This window comes from Gadus morhua, chromosome 22 (assembly GCF_902167405.1).
Source record: "Gadus morhua chromosome 22, gadMor3.0, whole genome shotgun sequence".
Lineage (NCBI taxonomy): Eukaryota > Metazoa > Chordata > Actinopteri > Gadiformes > Gadidae > Gadus > Gadus morhua.
Window position 1 is genome coordinate 9,916,834 of NC_044069.1, and position 19,900 is coordinate 9,936,733.

Genomic DNA, 19,900 nt, shown 5'->3' on the forward strand with positions numbered 1-19,900 from the left:
CACACACGTACACCCTGCCCAGGTTTTCAGGGACAACGCACGAGAAGGGCTGTGTTTGGTAAACGTACTTCTTCGGCGTTGGTGTTTTGGATTCTAAAATAAATTCAAAGTCATTCAAAGCTGTTTCTAATTGACAGCAGATAACAACCCAATCAAGGCCAAACGTCCTTCGACAGAATTGTCTGATTATTGAAAAGGTTGGATTGTGAGTGAACGCGCTACGAATGCAAAACGCTTTTTGTTTCACGCTCAAACAGAAAGTCCTCGTGTCTACGAGGACAAGGAAGGGGAGTGCAGTTTTTTTGCGTCGAAAAGTTTACAGTTTCTAAAGCGGAGACTTGTATTTCTTTCAACACTCTCTTTGCCATTGGATATGAAAACATTAAGACCGGGCTATTGCCATAGGGGCCCTTCTCAAGAGTGACATTTACCCAGCGACGCCTCACACAAAGCTAAATAACCAACAGACCAAGGCACCGCAGTGGGTCTCAGGAGCGCTTTTGTATCCATTAGTGTGGCCCTGCGGCACAGGGGAGGGGAAATGAAATAGACATATCCACGGGCCAAGGCAAGATCAGCCAGATAAAAAGACGCGCTTTCTGCATGGCCGTCAGCAGAAGGGGAAGATGACCAGCCCCAGTATTCGACCTTGCCGTGCCAGGAATGAGAAAAGGCGTAAAAGAGAAAACACACAAAATAAATAAAAGATGATATGAATAAAAGAAAAGGAGAGGAGAGGGGGAGGGAGGGAGAGAGGGGAGAGGGAGGAATGGAAAGAGGAAGGGAGTAAAGGAAGAAGGGGGGGGGGGGGGGGGGGGGGGGGGAGGAAAGAGGATGGGAGGAGCAAAGGAAGGAAGGAGGGAGGGATGGAAGGGAGGAGAGCGAGGCAGAAGAGAAGCGAGGTAAGACAAAGAGAGGCAGGAAAGGAGAGGATGATCTCACCTGGGAGGATGTTCCTCTGCTCCAGCTCCTCGGCCGAAGGTCTCTGACTCAGGCGCCTGTGTTGACAAAAGGGCAGCACATTATAGCTCCTCTGCAGACCGTACTCATAATGGGGTTGGTGTGGGGATGGTGGTGGGTTCTGGTGGTGGTCAGTGTGGTGTTGATGGTGGTGGTGTGTGGTGTTGATGGTGGTGGTGGACGGTGTGGTGTTGATGGTGGTGGTGTGTGGTGTTGGTGTTGGTGTGTGGTGTTGATGGTGGTGGTGTTGATGGTGGTGGTGTTGATGGTGGTGGTGATGGTGGTGGTGTGTGGTGGTGTTGATGGTGGTGGTGATGGTGGTGGTGGTGTGTGGTGGTGGTGTGTGGTGGTGTTGATGGTGGTGTTGATGGTGTTGATGATGGTGGTGGTGTGTGGTGTTGATGGTGGTGGTGTTGATGGTGGTGGTGTTGATGGTGGTGGTGTTGATGGTGGTGGTGTGTGGTGTTGATGGTGGTGGTGTTGATGGTGGTGGTGTTGATGGTGGTGGTGTTGATGGCGGTGGTGTTGATGGCGGTGGTGATGGTGGTGGTGGTGTGTGGTGGTGGTGGTGTGTGGTGGTGGTGGTGTTGATGGTAGTGGTGTTGATGGCGGTGGTGTTGATGGCGGTGGTGTTGATGGCGGTGGTGTTGATGGCGGTGGTGTTGATGGCGGTGGTGTTGATGGTGGTGGTGTTGATGGTGGTGTTGATGATGGTGGTGGTGTTGATGTTGATGGCGGTGGTGTTGATGGCGGTGGTGTTGATGGTGGTGGTGTTGATGGTGGTGGTGTTGATGGCGGTGGTGTTGATGGTGGTGGTGATGGCGGTGGTGTTGATGGTGGTGGTGATGGTGGTGGTGTTGATGGTGGTGGTGTTGATGGTGGTGGTGATGATGGTGGTGGTGTGTGGTGGTGGTGGTGGTGGTGGTGGTGATGGCGGTGGTGTTGATGGTGGTGGTGATGGTGGTGGTGATGGTGGTGGTGGTGATGGCGGTGGTGTTGATGGTGGTGGTGATGGTGGTGGTGGTGTGTGGTGATGGTGGTGGTGATGGTGGTGGTGGTGTGTGGTGGTGGTGGTGTGTGGTGGTGGTGGTGTTGATGGTAGTGGTGTTGATGGTGGTGGTGTTGATGGTGGTGGTGTTGATGGTGGTGGTGGTGGTGTTGATGGCGGTGGTGTTGATGGTAGTGGTGTTGATGGTAGTGGTGTTGATGGTGGTGGTGTTGATGGTGGTGGTGGTGGTGGTGGTGTGTGGTGGTGGTGGTGTTGATGGTAGTGGTGTTGATGGTAGTGGTGTTGATGGTGGTGGTGTTGATGGTGGTGGTGGTGGTGTTGATGTTGATGGTGGTGGTGTTGATGGCGGTGGTGTTGATGGTAGTGGTGTTGATGGTGGTGGTGTTGATGGTGGTGTGTGGTGGTGGTGTTGATGGCAGTGGTGTTGGTGGTGGTGTGTGGTGTTGGTGGTGGTGGTGTGTGGTACCGTGTGAGCGCGCTGCTGATCTTGGACCGGAGGGCCAGCCACTGCTCCCGGTTCTGCCAGGCCGTGTCGTCGGGGCCGTCCTGCTGGGCCTCGTGCTCCTGCCTCAGAGCCAGCGTGTCCTTCCTCTTCACGCGGTTCGCCAGCCGACCTGCAGCACAGCCTTGTTCAGCACTGGCTCTCAGCCTACCGTTTACACACCCTGGGTCCATGTAGTGCATAGTACGAGCAGGTACAGGGGACAGAACCAGGACTCCCAAACTGCTGACTGCCTGTGGTCACCCTGGAACCGGTCACAGCCAGTTCCAGACACTTGAATGTACTTTCCAGTAGCCAACTCTATATTAATCATGAGTTATTATTTGACGTTTATAAAGGACATAAAAGCCTGCTTTAGTTAAGATTCAACAGAAGTAATTTGAGTGCAATTTGTGAGAAATGCCAAGAGCAATCAGTCAGTGAGTGGAATGCGCGAATGAGAATGTCCGACAGCTCTGCATGAGCCACTTTAAACTCAAGCCTGACTCATTTCGGACCAATCATGGCATCCCACCCCTGATTGGTCTGGCGATTCCGTCTCGCCTGTCAATCAAATGCCCCCCTCTCAATGACGGAGGAATGCAGGGAGGGAGGCTGCGTTTTGTATCGCCACCCCCCTGCTCTACTGCCCACTCTGACCCCCCCCCCCCCCACTCACTCTGCTGCCCCTCTTCGTCGCTCTCTTCCTCGCTGTCGTCCCTGTAGTTGATTGGCCCGTCCGAGTCCGTCTCCTCCTCGTCCTCCTCGCTGTCGCCCGGCCCGCCCCCCTCGGGGATGGCGCTGACCACCAGCCCCCGCCGGCTGCGTGGCTCCAGCTCCGGCTGGCGGGGGAACCGCGGGGGAGGGTGCAGCTTGGCCAGCTCCTCCTCCATGTCGAAGTCATCGTCCTCTTGCCTGGGGGAGAGAGAGAGGGAGAGAGAAGGGTAGAGGGAGGGAGAGAGAGAAGGAGAGAGGGAGAGAGAGAAGGGGAGAGAGAGAGAGAGAGAGGTAGAGAGAGAAGGAGGTAGAGAGAGGGAGAGAGAGGGAGAAGGAAGAGGGGAAGGTAGAGAGAAAGAAAGGTAGAGAGAGAAAGAGGAAGAAGAAGGAGAGAGGAAGGTTTAGAGAGAGGAAGGTTTAGAGAGAGGAAGGTTTAGAGAGAGGAAGGTTTAGAGAGAGGAAGGTTTAGAGAGAGGAAGGTTTAGAGAGAGGAAGGTTTAGAAAGAGGAAGGTTTAGAGAGAGGAAGGTTTAGAGAGAGGAAGGTAGAGAGGGAGAAGGAGCGAGAGAGAGAGAGGTGTGAGAAGAGTATACTTTTCTCCTGATGCAGGGCAGATATGAATTACACAACCGGTATTTTAATGAGGGTTTTGTATTTGGAGCTCGGCACAAACAAAACACTTCACTATTTAATTGAAACATGCACTCTGAAACTTTTCTAAGGCAGATATTGAACTCCATTAACACCATATTTCAACTAGAAAGTTTGTCCACAATAGAACACGATCCAACGCAAGCCAATCCATCTGGGGAACAACTTCACCCATTCTCAAAGTGTTAATGACCTCCAAACATATTAACCCAACTCGTTACATCGATAATCACATTGGGGCCATTCAGGGCTAATTAACGATCTAAAAACAATAAATGGAGATACGGTTAGTGACATCGTTAAGAGAGCATGCCGTGAGAGAGAAGCCCAACACACTCCACAGAGAACGAAACCAAACCCACATCCACATCTGACGCTCTGCTTCCTCACGCTGCAAAAGCCTGATCTCCGTTATCACGATATCTGATAGCGGTCTGAGCGGGCGTGTTTGCTCGGCGTCAACAGAGGTGGGGGGGGGGGGTCTTAATGTACGCATTTACTGTATGTTATACGTCCTGGGCGGCACTTAAAAATAGTACTTAGCATGGTGTAGCATCATATCCTAGCTATCTTGTTGTGTATGGGGAACGGGTTAACCAAGCAATTGCAAGTGCTTTGCATTTATTACTATGAATACCTTTACCGTACCGACAGCAATATATATATATATATATATATATATATATATATATATATATATATATATATATATATATACATATACATATATATATATATATACACATATACATATATATATATACATATATATATACATATATATACATATACATTTATACACATATACATATATATATACATATATATACATATACATATATACACATATATATACATATACACATATATATATATATATATATATATATACATATACACATATATATATATATATATATATATACATATATACACACATATATATATATATATATATATACATATATACATATATACATATATACATACATATATACATACATACACATATATATATATATACATATATATATATATATATACACACATATATATACATATACATATATATATATACACATATACATACATATACATATACATATATATATATACATATACATATATATACATATACATATACACATATATATACACATATATATACACATATATATACACATATACACATATATATATACATATATATATATATACACACATATATATATACATATACACACATACACACATACATACACACACACATATATATACACACATACACACACACACACACACACACACACACACACACACACACACACACACACACATATACATATATATATATAGTTTCTCCTCCTTCTGACCAATGTACTCAACGTAGGGCTCTGTGGGTAAAAGCGAGAGCTGAATGAGGTGCTTCTTACAGCCGCAGGGGTTCGATGGTGATGGGCAGGGAGTAGCGCACCGATCCGCCCTCCTGCAGGACCTCGGGCGGGGACTCAAACAGCTGAGAGTGGGCCCTCTGGGAGCCGTCCGGGTTGGCCTTGACGGGCGAGGGGCTGACCAGCGCCCGCTGGATGCGGATGTGCAGGGGGATGGCCGACGGCGGATTGGTTGGGGGCAGCGTGACGGGGCTGGGCGGGTCAGCCGGCGGCGGCGCCAGCGTCGGCGTCGGCTCGGCGACGGGGAGGACGCGGTGCCGGGGCGGGGAGGGGGGCTGGTGGGCCGGCGGCGGGGCGAACGCCTCCGGGGGGGTCTCGGCGGGGCGGATCTCCGGCGGCGTGGCGGCCTCCGGGGGCGGGGGCTCCTGGGGCGGGGCCTCTTGCGTGGAGTGCCGCTTGGTGACGGGGGTCATCCTCTTGGGCGGGGTCGGCGGCGAGCGCTTGGAGGGCGCCGGCACCACGATGACGGCGCCGCCGGACTGAGAAGGCTCTTATGGGGACACACACACACACACACGAAGTCAGCATCCACAAACCATTACGGCCATCGTGGTAGCAGGACAAACAGTTGTCGCACATGACACTAATGATGGGTCGGTTCCTTTGATGTACCAGGGCGTGGGGGGGGTGGACAACAGTCCACCCCCCCCACGCCCTGGTACATCAAAGGAACCGACCCATCATTAGTGTCATGTGCAACACGCCTGTGTATCCAGCGTCTACGCCTCGGCAAGAAAAAGTCCATGCGCAGCCCAGGATTGGCAAAGACACAAAACACACACACGCACACACCAGTAATGCCTTCATTCGGAAGCGTTGGCTGTACAGCTCATGACATGACAACACGGATGAATCCTCGACACACACAAACACCGAACACCCAAACCCCGAGGGACGGTCCCCATCAATGGTCGTTGGCGTCACCGATCCGGTGCCGTCACTGTGGGTTTGGGTTTTCGCGATGGAATGAAATTAAGTGCAAAAAAAAATAAAAAATGACTTGGTTGAGTGGAGACGGATGACACAAGTGATTCAACGACACACTGCCGTTGAATCTGAATTAATGGAGCGACGTGGGAGTTGGCGCCTCAGCCAGAGCCATGCAACTGGGGAATTAAGACTGCAGGCCGAGGAGTTACCTGAATGGTCCGACCACACACACACACACACACACACACACACACACACACACACACACACACACACACACCTTGGCGTGATGTTAATTCATGCTACTTTTCTTATACACAAGTGGGTTAGTGGTCTTCCAGTGAACCGGCCCAATTAGAGGCCAGCGTCATGACAACGACATCCTACGACGGTGGTGGTGGTGACCGGTGAAGTGGGATGGGGGGTGAGTGATGGTTCTCTCTAACATGCGTTTGTGGGGATTAACCCGCGGCGGTGGTGGCGGGCAGGGTTAAGGTGGGCCACGACGCCCCCCGCCGCCGCCGTACTCTGGGTACCTGAGCGGCTCAGCCCCGCCCTGTGGCTCAGGTAGACGGGCAGGGAGAGGTAGAGGCCCGGCTCGCCCCGGCGCTGCCAGCCCGTCCTGTAACAGTGCGGTCGCACCGTGGCGCAGCCCTTCAGTCTGGAGGCTGCCGGCGCAAAGACGACGGCGGGGGCGAGAATGGGGGATGGGAGAGGAGACAACCATGAACCACGTTATATTACTCCTTTGGTGCACCGTCGAGAATCGAGGTTAGCCTTGGAGGGGCCTGTCGGAGATATTCAGGACCAAGGCAATAATGGGTGATCGGAGGGGGCTTCCAGTCTGTGTGACATGCCGCCTCTCTGTCTGCAGAACACTGTGCACCTGTCGGTGAACACCTGCGGGACCGGTGTAGACACGGCGAGTGAAACAGAATGAAAACAACAACCCTGAGCGCTGACAGGAAGGGAGGAGACTTGGCAACAGCGAGCTACGGCCTCAATTGACGGCCTGGGTAACACACACACACACCACACAGAGCGAGTGACGTAATCACGGTGCGGGTTTGTGCACGAGAGCTATGACCAACCGGTGCTTTTGGAATGCTAGTGTTGGAACAGCTGTTGAGTGTGAAGGCGGTTGGTAGCAGAGGCGTTGGCTGTAAACAAGGGCGCTACTACGGTGAGGGCAAGCTGGGGCAAGGGACACGGGGCTCCACCTGTAAGACAATCAGGAACCGACGCTCTGCCTTGGGAGTGCCTACGTTGCGCTGAGAGCAAGCTGGTTCCTGCCTGCACTCTCTTGACTCCCTCCCTCCCTCCCTCGTTCGCTCCGTCTCTCTCCGCTGTCCTCGAGAGAGCGATTAGTTGCACACAATGAATCTGCAGACGAAGTGCTATATATAGCGGAAGAGATTGTGTGAGGAGAGATGGGAGAGATGGGCGACCGGGAGAGACGTACCGTCTGTGAGGGGAGTGGTACCGTTATGTGCAGCCAATAAGAAACGGTGAAGTAATCGCCAATAATGGGACCCTATATCATGTGCCTAACTCCACGATGAAAAAACCTGGGAAATAATTTGCAACCTTTACAATACACAAAAAGGTTATTTCTAATAAGGCTCGAATGACAAATCAAATGACAGGGCCGAGGTTTGTGATCTCGTGGAGAATATCACTGATTTCATTGGATGAGCGTTGCTGAAATGAGATTGTGAATGGGTTCCATTAATCACATGTGGTCGAGTCAGCGTCTCCCTGGATGGTTACAGCACCTGGTCGTTATTGAATCCAATGGCAGCACCCTAAGCCATTTGAAACATTGGAAACAACTTGCATCATTATTATTTCCTGACGGCGTGTGCTACACACACGGCAAAATGATTAATTAGGCACATCCACCTCAGCGTATTACCGTTTAGGATTCAAAAAGGCAGCCCTCTTTGCATGGATGCTAAAGTTTAAATAGTCATGGGACAGGGAGTAAGGAAGGGAGTTGGGGGGGGGGGGGGGGGGGGGTTTGGCCCGAGGCAGGACTATAAACCTAAACACCCAAGGCTGTGTTATGCGTGAACGGTGGACTCTCCAGTGGCACAGCCTCCGCTCCATCAGTATTCATTTCCATACAATTCATTAACTAGAATGTTTAACCTTCATGTGCAGCACATGCATACGAGGCAGCAGGTAGTGAATTTGTATTCACAGCCTTTTATGCTCAGGGATCCCAGAGGTCCACTCTAAATGTGTACCACTAGGGGGGAAACAGACTACTACAGAAGATTGACAGTACAAGCCAGGAAATACAATTTAGCCCAAAAAAAAAAAAAAACCACTGGCTTTCACCCCAACGGCTCGCACGGCTTTAATAACAACACTATCAACCACTGTCTTAATCCGAATCAGGACCGGTCTGGCGACAGGAGAGGGAGAGGGAACAGGAATGGCCGCCGGGCGACAGCGGGAACTCACCGTGCAGCGCCGGGTTGCTGTTGCGGTTGCCGGGCTTGGGCGGGGGCACGGGGGGCTGCTTGGCGTGCGGGGGGACGGGCGGCGGCGAGTCGGGGGTGGCGGGGACCAGGCGGGGGGGGTCGTCGCTGATGAGGGACACCGTCCTCGGGGGCTTGGCCACCGCCATGGCCGACGAGGAGGAGGACGAGGAGGAAGAGGAGGAGGACGAAGAGGCGGAGAAAGAGACGGCGGGGGGAGCGGCCGTCCGGGCCGTGGGGAGGGGGGGGCTCTGCTTCTTGGGGGGCAGCAGGGCCTGTTTGGCGGCGGCCTCCCTCAGGGGGTCCCGCGCCGCCTCAGGCTCGCTCACGGGGTTGGACGCCGGAACGGGGGCGAAGCGGACGCCAGCTGACTCTGAGGCAAAGACACGCACACACAACGGGACACACACGGACACAGAAATTAGCATGGGTGGGGGGGGGGGGGACGACGACATTGCCTCAACAAACAAGGTCTCCACCGTTCCCCAAGGGGCACAGAGCGCTTAATATACAGCAGAGAAACACTGGAAGCCAGGATTACCAGTTACTCAATCTTGAACAATTCTAAGGAGCTTGTAAAGGACCTCTGACCCAGAGGGACGACCAAACAGGGCCCGGCGGCGATTAATCATTAACACGGGACTAGAGCCAGGTGCCAGGTGCTCCGTCTTACCTGCACGGCCACAGACAGCCGAGGTGAGGATGACTACCAAACCGTTAAAGTAGAGGAAGAAGAAGCAAAATCACCTAGGCTGACTAATTGTGTCCCTCGGTTCGCATTCGGGCCTGCCTCCAGAGATGAAACGCTGTTATTTACCACCATAGACAATGTCATTGTAGTCCGCGTTCCATAAAACATTTTAAGTATTACCAGGACAGCATTGTTTTATGGATACTGGGGTATTGCATTTATTGCTGAAAACTCCCGACTCTTGAGTTACACGTTTTTAAGGCCACAATAGGATATGCAGATTCAATATTATGAACGAGTGCACGGCAGGGGATTCCGTGTCACCTCACCCTGTCATCGGCATGCACATCTCTGGTTTTAATTGGATAACACCACATTATACTGCACGCCTTCTAAACTCAACCATGGCTCACAGTAAAACAAGAATTCTATGTCATTATTCATGAGAATCATAGATTAGTCATTTTGAAGGCGAAGTACGACGTCTAGCCTGTTGCAAACAACATCCGACAACCGGTTCATATAAAAATCCTCCCAAACCCCATTGGAGGATTATCCCTAAAACTGTACTTATCCACTTTGAACCGTACCATGCCCGTATTGTGCTTCCTGATACCAGCATCGCACTCAACAAACAGTGTGCAGCAGCTCTGAACGAGGTTATCTTTATGGCTGACATAATGCCTTTGAACAGCTGGAGTGCAGCAATTAATTGCTCTGTAGCTGCCTAGCGTTGCATAAATAGTGCAACTATGAGGGAACTAACCCAGAGCTTTCAGCACCTCACACATAGCGGAGCGGTAGGTCTTAATCACCTCGTAAAACAGGTTTAATTTAGATTGGATTGTTTGGGACAATTTCTTCTTGAACTGCTCTTTCATCAAACAGTGCTAAAAGTAAACAAAACCCATGACCAAAAAGTGGTCAGATTGGTAAAGGGATCTCACTTTTAACAGTAAAAGAGGTGGCTTCAAAGTACCTAGTATGAGTCGTGTTTCTGAACCAGTGAGTAAACAGGGTATCTGCAGGTTTCAGCAAGCCAAATTTTTGACTTTTTAATACCTCCTAATACCACCTTGAATGAAATTTAAGACCAAAAACACGAGATGGTGGGGGTTGGCAACAGACGTGAGCCAATTTTGGAAACAGACATCTTCCATTCAACTGTCCTTGAATTTGCACCTACCCATTGTCGCAGATTAGCTAGCAAGCACGCAGATAATCGTTTATATATGCAGCTAGCAAGAAAGAAGCTTCTCTACATGTGCTTCCTGAAAAGTCCCATGAGAAAAATAAAAAAATAAATAGTCCTGCCCCGACAAATTTAAGCCCTCGAGTTACAGTATTTAAGATCAGCATATGACATTGTAACGAATTTAGGCCTTGTTAAGGCCTTACATTTAGAAAAATGAATATAAGGCTTTTTAAGGATGCGCAGACACCCTGGATAAGACAAGGCGGGCTCACCTGTGCGACCTCTGAACTCCTCCGCTGGGCTGTATCTGGGCAGGGTGCTCCTCTGGTCCGCCTCCGAGGCCGGCCGCACCCTGCGGTTCTCCTCCGAGTTCGCCTTCTGCAGGACCGCCCTGACGTCCACCTCGGAGACGGGCCGGCCCGCCGCCCGCAGGCTGTCCACGGGGTTCCGCTGGGGCTCCGGTTTGTCCCTGCGCTCGCGCTCGGCCTCCTCGCCTCGTCTCTTGTCGGGTCGCTCCTCCTGCCTGGGGTCCTTCCGGTCGCGGTCGTCCCCCCGGTCCCCCCTCCAGCCCCGCCGCTCTCGGTCCTCCTTCTCCCGCTCCTCCCTCTCGTGCTCCCGCTCTTCCCTCTCGCGCTCCTCCCGGCGCTCCCGCTCGATCCGCTCCTTAACGCGCTGCTCCCTTTCCTGCTCTGCCCGGTCGTCCCGCCGGTCCTTCTCCCCCCGCGGCTCCCTCCTGTCCCGGTCGCCACGCTCCCTTCTGTCCCTCTCCTCGCGCTCCGGCCTCTCCTCCCGCCTTTCCCTCTCCTCGCGCTCCGGCCTCTCCTCCCGCCTTTCCCTTTCCTCGCGCTCCGGCTTTTCCTCCCTCCTGTCCCGCTCCTCCCGCTCCGGCCTCTCTTCCCTCTTGTCCCTCTCCTCGCGGTCAGTCCTCTCGTCCCTCCTGTCCCGGTCGTCTCTCCGCTCACGCCTCTCCCTGGGGTCCCGCTCACGATCCCGGTCGTCGCGGCGTTCCCTGCGCTCCGGCTCGTCCCGGTCCTCCCTCCTGTCCCGCTCCTCCCTCTCTCTCTTGTCCTCATTCCTGTCCCGGTCTTCCCGGGGCTCTCTCTTGTCCTCTCTGAGCTCCCTCTTGTCCTCCCGTCCGTCCTTCCTCTCGTCCCATCGGGGCCGGACCTCCTCCGGGACGGCCCCCCTGGGTAACGAGCCGCCCCGCCTGTCCAGGTCCGACGGCAGGCGGCTGCGGCGGTCGGCCTCCACGGCCTGGCGGGCCAGAGAGTCCACGTCCAGGGGCGCCCGGTGGACGCGCGAGGCGTCCGACGGCACACGGCTCCGCCGCTCCTCCCCCTGAGGCAGCCACATGGGCGTGGCGCGCGAATCAGACTCCCCGCGGAGCACCCGCACGCCGGCCTCCGACTCCCGCTCCACGTCCATGGCCGCCGGGTGGCCGTTCTTCACGGGGCCAGACTTGTGCCGGTTGCTCTCTGTGGGGCGAGGAGGTCGTTGTGATACATGGGCGACACAGTGGGGCAGCTGGGACGCAATTACATTTTAGAGGAGGGTATAAAATGGCCCGTATATTCCCTTTTACTAGGCGCCGCACCTTGAAGTTATAACCTCGATGACAGCGAATAAGCAAAAACCATCGCAGCTTTGGGAAAGGTATTCAACATTGTCTCCTCTTATCATGGATGACATGTGCCTACAAACAACCTGTTTACATGGCCAGGGTAAATGCAGATGATAGAGCTACCGATGTGGGGGATGTACTCACGATTCTCAGGAATTTCCTTCAACACCCCTCTCTCAATCAGCTCCTGCCGGGATTTCCTCACCGATATCTGTCTTTCCAAAGCTGAAATGAAGGAGAAAAACATTTGACATCAAATTTATTTTGGAACGATATCTATCTGAAGACAGTTTTGTTTTGTCCCCCTATTGCCGTCCAAGTCCCTGTTTGTCGACCACATAATAATGTTTCTTATTGATTGGATGCAGGCGTCGGTTTCACTGCCCTACAAATAAAAGGGTATTGCTGTTACTAGCACCCTACACAAGGTTCCCAGACGCCCCTAACGGACAACCGTCATAATTAAACATTATTTGAATTGCTCAGATCGGAGGTGAACCTACCGATGGAGGTCTCGGAAAACTTTTCGCTGGGCTTCTTCTTCCTCCACTTCCAGGGCTTGAAGATCTTGCCCAGGCTGGAGAACTTGCCCTTGCGCTTGGATGGAGGTGTTCCATCTCCAGAGTTGCCCCCCTCGCTCCCGGTCGAGCTCCTCTGCAGGTCTACTTCCTCATCTGGAGGAGCAGAACACAGACAAAAGAGAGACGTTCAATACAAATAAAGCATTAACAAATCAATCCAAGTTATAAAGCACATGTAAACCACTTTTACACCAGCGATGCAGAGCCCTCCTGATTATAGTAAAGCCAAGGTTCCCTTCAATCAAAACCTCTAATACAAGTCCCTCACCGGCCCTGATGAGTGGGCCGCCTGGACGAATGTGATTGAAAATGGCAGTGCTCGTAATGGGAAGAAATCACCATGCGAGTGCCCCTTGCAAGACTTCCAACAGTGCACCATTTGTCTTTGGCACCTCCATGGCCAGGAGCCCAGCAATGCAGCCTATCTCAAGGGCTGACAGCCTCCTCCATGAGGGGGGGGCGGGCCCGGGCCTTAATCTAGCGCAGGTGCTACATTTCTCCCGTCGTGCCGCGGCACAGGGCCCGCGAGCCAGGGGGAAGGCTGGTCCACATTCCACTCTTATTACCCGGCGCGCTTCTTTCAGCTGTCAAGCCCCAGGAGACCAAACAGCCCCAGTGGAAGAGGGCTGCACCGAGAGGCAAATGGAAAGGGGTTGGTGTGTTTTGTTTACTGCGAGCTACTCCCGTTCACAAAAGGGAGTGAGGGTTGATTTTGAACCCAGTCCGGTAGTAGGGAACATTGGCTCGTACTGCGCGTGTTGACACATCGTTAACCAGTTTAATCAAACTGTGACGAAAAAAGTTGCAATAATCCATGATGACTTATGTAACGTAGACATAACAATGTAAACAAAACAGTTAGGAAAGGCGCCTACCCGGGCAGAAACCGTGACTCACAGCACGCTGCTCCTACTTGGGACGAAACCCACACCTGAGTGTGCTTTGCAATTCTAAGGCAATGAGTTGCTAGTCACCAGTGACGTCACCCTGCTTCATTGAACTTTGCATGTCAAACTCCATTGACAAGAAAACTGGCCCAGTGAACCAGCCTGTTTATACAATGTAAATAAGTGCCGAGTGCAAAGTTGGATCAGTGGCACGTTACATAACCTGTGAGTTGAATGCCTGCGGGAAGAGACTTGCGACAAATGGTAAGAAAGAAGGTTATCACAGGTTTGTTCATTAGTAGAAAGCATTATAGTTGACAGGGTTCTGTTTTTTTGCCTCAATGTTCTTATTTTGGATAGGAAGGACAGAAATAGCAATTGTTTCACTCGCCATGGGTTTCTATTCAACAGGCTTGAGGACATCATGCATGATTGTATTTAAATTAATCTTGAGCCAATACAATTCTTGCTATATTTACAGAGCCACAATTCTGAATATATGATGATATGAAAAAATGATGGAATACTTGTAAAAACCCAGTGACACACAAAAGCCACCCACGCAAAGGCTCTAGAATGATGATGACTAATAGCAATGCTATAAACCAATGTAATTATACATGAGGGAATGGGACCCAAGTCTGAGAGTGATTACATACAAGGGTCCACCCGGTCCACCACTGCTATGCAGAACAATTAAGATTAACTATGCAAAATTTCTAGCCACACAAACAATGCCTGGGTAGTTCCAAGCCAAGGAACCAAACAGGAAAAAGCTAAATCAATAGAATACAACTGCTGTAATTCTGTTTCTGCATTACTGGACACACTTGAATATAGCGGAAATTAGAAAAGTTGTTGTCGACATTAGCGTCAACAGCTTATTGTATGGTGTGAAACGCTGTTATCGTCTACTCTACAACAGTTATTTATCATTCACAAATAAAAAAAATCACAAAGATCAACAACTTTAAAATAAATTAAATCAAACTTAGCAAGGCCTACTTGAAGATAGAAATTATTTAAATTACCAAAATTACCACTTGTTTTACCAATTCGAAAACTGCCTAAGATCAAACTCAAAACCCAGATCGAAATTCCAAGCGTCAACTATTTTATATAGATATCTTTACGCACATAAAACAAGCAAACCATCATCTCTCACATTCTCTTCCAATACCGATGACACGTAACATAAATCCTCTCAATACAAGTTCTGGTACAATGTCAAAATACAAGTATAAAACTGATATAGCATTATTTATAAACCGGTATTCATCTGTGGGTTCTCTATACAAAAAACTGAAAAAGCGAAAGATAGCGGAAACACATTTTTACGTTCATTAAAATGACAACCTTACACTAACAAAAAAGGCTAAGTCCTTGCATTACATGCATTACTTTTTCAGTGCGGAGGCCGTGGCCATTATATACTGTTATTTTACAAGCAGTTATATCATTTTGTAAAATAACGGTAGATAATGCACATGTCCTGCACACTGAAAAAGACAGCTTGAAACCGCACAGCTGAACATCTCGCAACTTTTCTAAGGAGTCTTTTACTATACCATTGATCCATGTCATTCAAAACAAAGCACGCCATCATGGCAACCTCTGGCAAACACAGACTGATTTGAGCTTTTTTAAGTTTAGATAATGTGAAAGTCAATGCCTATCTGCACATTTTAGTACAGCTAGTTCGGTTGCGTCTCGAGCGATCCCTGAAACATGAGCCGAGCATGTAGTATGGACAGAACTGGACCGTAATCCAAAAATACATACATAAAGTGGTCAATAGAGACTCCCCAATGAAAATAACAACGGCAGTGTTGGCCCTGCCAAAGTGTTGATGGTCCCTACAAAGCTTTCTTACTGGAACCCACTTGTGGTACAGCTAATGTACACTTTTGGCAGTGTTACAAATAGTTCTGTCTGCTGGGCTTGACATAAGCGCATGCACACCCACGCTAGAATGATAGCCAACACATGACAGCATGAGTTAACTATAAATGGTTCTGAGCCATTAAGAACCCTAACCTTTATTGCTTTTGGGAAGGAACTTACACATGGCAACCTTTAAAAATGAAAGGAGTACATTTTGACATGGCACATTAAACCGTAATGCACACAGTGGACCTACTGCAGTGGACCTAATTCTGTCAGACGGACACACAGTTTAAAGATATAATGGAAGCCAGCAGGCATGGTGATGCCATTTTCATGCAAGGTGAACTCACGCTCATAAAAGGTATAATCAACAGAAAATAAGCCATTATAGCAAGTTAATTAGACAGATATGCATGTCCATAATAACCACCTCTGCCTCGCTCCGTCCCTCACACCCTCCTTGCCCATGGAGCTGGCAGATAGGATCTGCTACCATGTCCTACAATTAGCCTACATGTGAGGAGGAAAGAGCTTTACAAGTGTAGCTGCAGGCCAGCCCAGGACTAGTACTCCCCTCAAGCCAACAACATAGCGATAACATCAACCCTGACACACAAGATGTTGCTTCGTAGTCGGTGCTTCCAGGCTACTGCACCGTACCATTGCTAAGACTCACTGAAAATGGTATGCTTGATAACACAAAAAGGGAAGAGCTCACACCCGTCTCTGACATTTAGCATGAGACCCAAAGGGTGTGAAGTGGGTCCCAGGGAGAAGCACACATTGTTGTGTTTGGTTTGCAACAGTGTTACACTATGGTGTGGTACGGAGTGTCTCTTACAGAGCACAAACATGGCTGGTAATAGCTTTGCAAACCAAAACGCAGGATAAGAATGAGAAGGATTAAACAGTGCAGACAATAGACCCCGACACACAGCACAACAAAAGAGTGTGCTGCTGTTGTGACACATTGACCCTTCGCAAGAACACAAATTTGAACTTAAACCTCGGACTGCACATTAACCGATGAGTGGATTCTTTAAAGGCTCTCCTCTTGCTCTGCCTTTACAACGAGCCAAGACTGCTAATGATTTACAACACAGCACCCTTAGGTGTTTGGTACACTAATACCATCCACATGAACCCTCGTCATGATGAAACAACAAAAAAGGGTGCGCTATTTGATTACACGGAGGACAAACCGAGGGCGGATATCCTTTGCACGTGAGCACCAACACGTCGCATCCAAATTAAACACTACTTTCGAACAGGTCGTACTCGCCAAGAGTCATCCCGTTTAAAAAGGGCATGCAAAGGAACACAAGAGTGTGTTTGCTACATAAACACCCCTCGGCCATCTGTCGAGATGTTTTAAACAAACAACGAAGCATTGCAAACACCTCAGACCCCCGAGACGTTAAGCAGCTGACAGCGCCCGGGCTATGGGTGTACTGTTTTCCACAGGACACCGCACTACAGACAGACGCCATACGAGTCGACGCCGGGGTAAGTGGAGTCGGACGAGGCCAAAAGATAAATCCATGTTCAGCGAGACCTGTTGACAGTTGGTGCCTTGCACCCCCAGCTCTGGCTCTTCGTGAAAGAAAGAAAAAAAAAAAAAAAAAAAAAAACACCCAGCAACCATCCATTAGACCGGGCCAAGACAGGAAGTGATACGCGGGGCTCGAGTATATTACACAATCACAGCATTCCATCAACGAACATTCTTCTGCCCCTGAATGTACCTACTTCTTTCAACCATTTCAAAACACAGCCATTATAGACATACACATCGACCAAACGGCGGTGGACCAGCTTTCAGGCCAAACTCAAAGCGTAAAAGCGAAACACTGGGGTAGTCCTCCAGTAGTAAGCACCGCATGTATCCAAAAGGTAAAACCCTGGTGGTCCACACAGCCACCTGTCCTCTGCCTCCAGCCCCAGACTCACCATTAGTGTACCGTGCTGGTGACTGGCCTGCTGTCGTAGAGCTGCCACTTTGTCCCATGCTCCCACTCCTGTCCCAGCCTGCCCCTGCCTCTAGCTCTCCAGAGGCCTGCCGCCGGGAGGGCTACAGGAGGGACGCTAGAGGGGGAAAACTGGAGCCGTGAACAGCCCCAGCACTCCTGTAACCTAAGACCGTCTTGCCTGCTGGCTGCCGTCGTTTATGCCCTCTCCCGTCTCAGTAGTCTCGCCCGCCCCTTCCCTTGAGCCCTTGTGTTTTCCTCTCTCTCCCCCCCCCCCCTCTTGTTCACCGTCTCCCTCCCTCTCTCTCTCTCTATCTCGCTGAACACACACGTATGTTCACTCAGCCCCTGGGTTGTTTGGTCCCTCCCATGTCGGAGGCCTGACTTCATGTAGGAGGAACGCCGTTAAGACACTCGCGCATGCCTGTCATTCCTGAGAGCGCCAGATATTCATCAAGGGCAAAGTTCACCACAGGGAGGCTCTGAGGGTTGGCTGGGCCAGTCAACAGCCAGCGGATGGGTAAGGCAAACCCTTACCACTGCGCCTGCCCCCACCCCCACACACACACACACACACACCCGCGCGCAATGCACTATTCCACAAAGCTGTCGCGCAGGCTTCAGCGAGAAGGTGGGACGGCCTTTAAACGGGTGAGGTAATTTGAGGAGGGGAAGGTGAGCCAGCGATAGAAGGTGGAGCCTGGTGCCAAAGAGCAGGAAGTGACATCGGCGTGGTGTCGAGTGACACTCCTGGGAGAAGCTCCGTGAGCACAGCACTTGATGAGTCAACAAGTGACAGTAGCATGGGATCCCGCTGTTTGGCAATAAACTGTTGCTTCAGACCGGTTTTGAAAACGTTAGAACATACTAAAACTCAGCAGTTGATTGTTGATCACCAAACAGATAAAAAAAAATAAAATAAGATAATTTGTTAAGATCAACACTGATATATAGCAGTTTATCCGACGGATGTTCAAACATGCCTCTTCTGTAAAGAAAAAACTATTATTTCAGTAGAACCACACTATCACTCAAGCCATTGAGGTTGCCAATCCTAGTAAAAAGTAAATGCTTTCCCAAAAAGCAAAACGTGTTTCCTTAAAATCGATCTTCAATCAAGTAGTTAAATAACATGTTGCTGAATGATTTGCCAGACCTGAAGCTCTATTTCTCACAGAGACAGGTCAGCCAGGCATCCGCACATTTCCATCTCTGTTCTGCAGCTTAAACTAGGGGTGAAAGTGAGTGGGAGTCAAGCCTCTTTCGCAAAGGGAGATAGTGTGGTAGTAGGGGGAAGGATTGCCGTGAGGATTTGCTAGCAGACTGGCTTGCTGAATAGGAGGCCTGCTTGAACCGTTCAGTTGAGCGCACACACACACTACAGTATCATAACATTATTTATGTTGTGTTGTGTTTTAAAAAAGGGACAAGCATATGGATTTGTAGACTACACACACACAAAAAAAAAAGGAGTAAGATTGCCAATGATAGTACGGTCATGAATGTGGTCAGCACAGGTACTAAATTATAAACAGCTTTATCTATAATGTAATTTAGATGCCTATGATGTGTTGCTAAATCGGATGAAAACACACAAAAGGTTTAGGCAATACTATTGAATTCAGTTGGCAGGTGGATCTATCTAGCCCTAAGGCAAAGAGAAATCGCATACAAAACCATAATGAACATGTTCTAGCGATCTACCTTCAAGGGCAGAAAACAGATTCTACATGGCACATATCGATTTAAGGGCCTTTCCTTTTGGTTTGCTTGGGTAGCAGCCTGGTGTTAAGTCTACTAAAATGTCAGGAACCTTGATGGAGTCATACATTGTGAATGTCTGTTTTTCGAAAATGTTTGCATTGGATCTTTAAAGCAACGCATTTATATTTGGGCAAATATAATACGTTACGGACACACAATTTAAATTAGTGTAGGTAAATCTCTTGGTACAATATGCTTATGTACAACTCAGGCTCAGACACATTCCCCATGGGGAGTTGTAAAATACACACACACAAAATACTTTTGATGACTGCAGATGGATGAGGGGGACGTCAATTACATCATAACGCCTATAGTAATTTAGGAATATCGATATTGGCCAAAAGATGTGGAGCCTAACTATTAGTAGTTAAGAGTGTAAAACTTTTAACACACAGGCACTCCCAGGAGGAGTGCCTGTGTGTCAGTCAGTCCAACTACGATGGACTGACTGAATGACAGCACAATAGCCCTCAAAGATGACGTGGACAGTGATATAGTGAATATATGAGAAGCAGTGTAATTAACTCAGGTAGAACTAGGCACTTCAGCTCCATTGCACCCTCTAGAGCACAATCAGGGCTAAGACTAAGAAAAGGCTGAAGTGAAAAATGAAAAGCGAT

The 19,900-nt window shown here is 49.7% G+C and overlaps 1 protein-coding gene across 4 annotated transcripts in view; it reads right to left on the reverse strand.

The window, feature by feature from the left end:
* phactr4a (phosphatase and actin regulator 4a) overlaps positions 1-19,900 on the reverse strand; it is a 31,127-nt gene that overhangs the window by 3,727 nt on the left and 7,500 nt on the right. For 2 of the 4 annotated variants that reach the window (XM_030348113.1, XM_030348112.1), the window contains 9 exons: positions 12,695-12,865; positions 12,336-12,416; positions 10,843-12,045; positions 8,668-9,057; positions 6,735-6,866; positions 5,251-5,758; positions 3,130-3,365; positions 2,436-2,583; positions 943-998 (listed from right to left, as the gene is read on the reverse strand). In XM_030348113.1, the coding sequence (XP_030203973.1) occupies positions 943-998; positions 2,436-2,583; positions 3,130-3,365; positions 5,251-5,758; positions 6,735-6,866; positions 8,668-9,057; positions 10,843-12,045; positions 12,336-12,416; positions 12,695-12,865 (2,925 nt within the window). Of the gene's footprint in view, positions 1-942; positions 999-2,435; positions 2,584-3,129; positions 3,366-5,250; positions 5,759-6,734; positions 6,867-8,667; positions 9,058-10,842; positions 12,046-12,335; positions 12,417-12,694; positions 12,866-17,496; positions 17,777-19,900 lie in introns of those variants that run through there. The other 2 variants (XM_030348110.1, XM_030348114.1) reach the window with 2 other exon arrangements.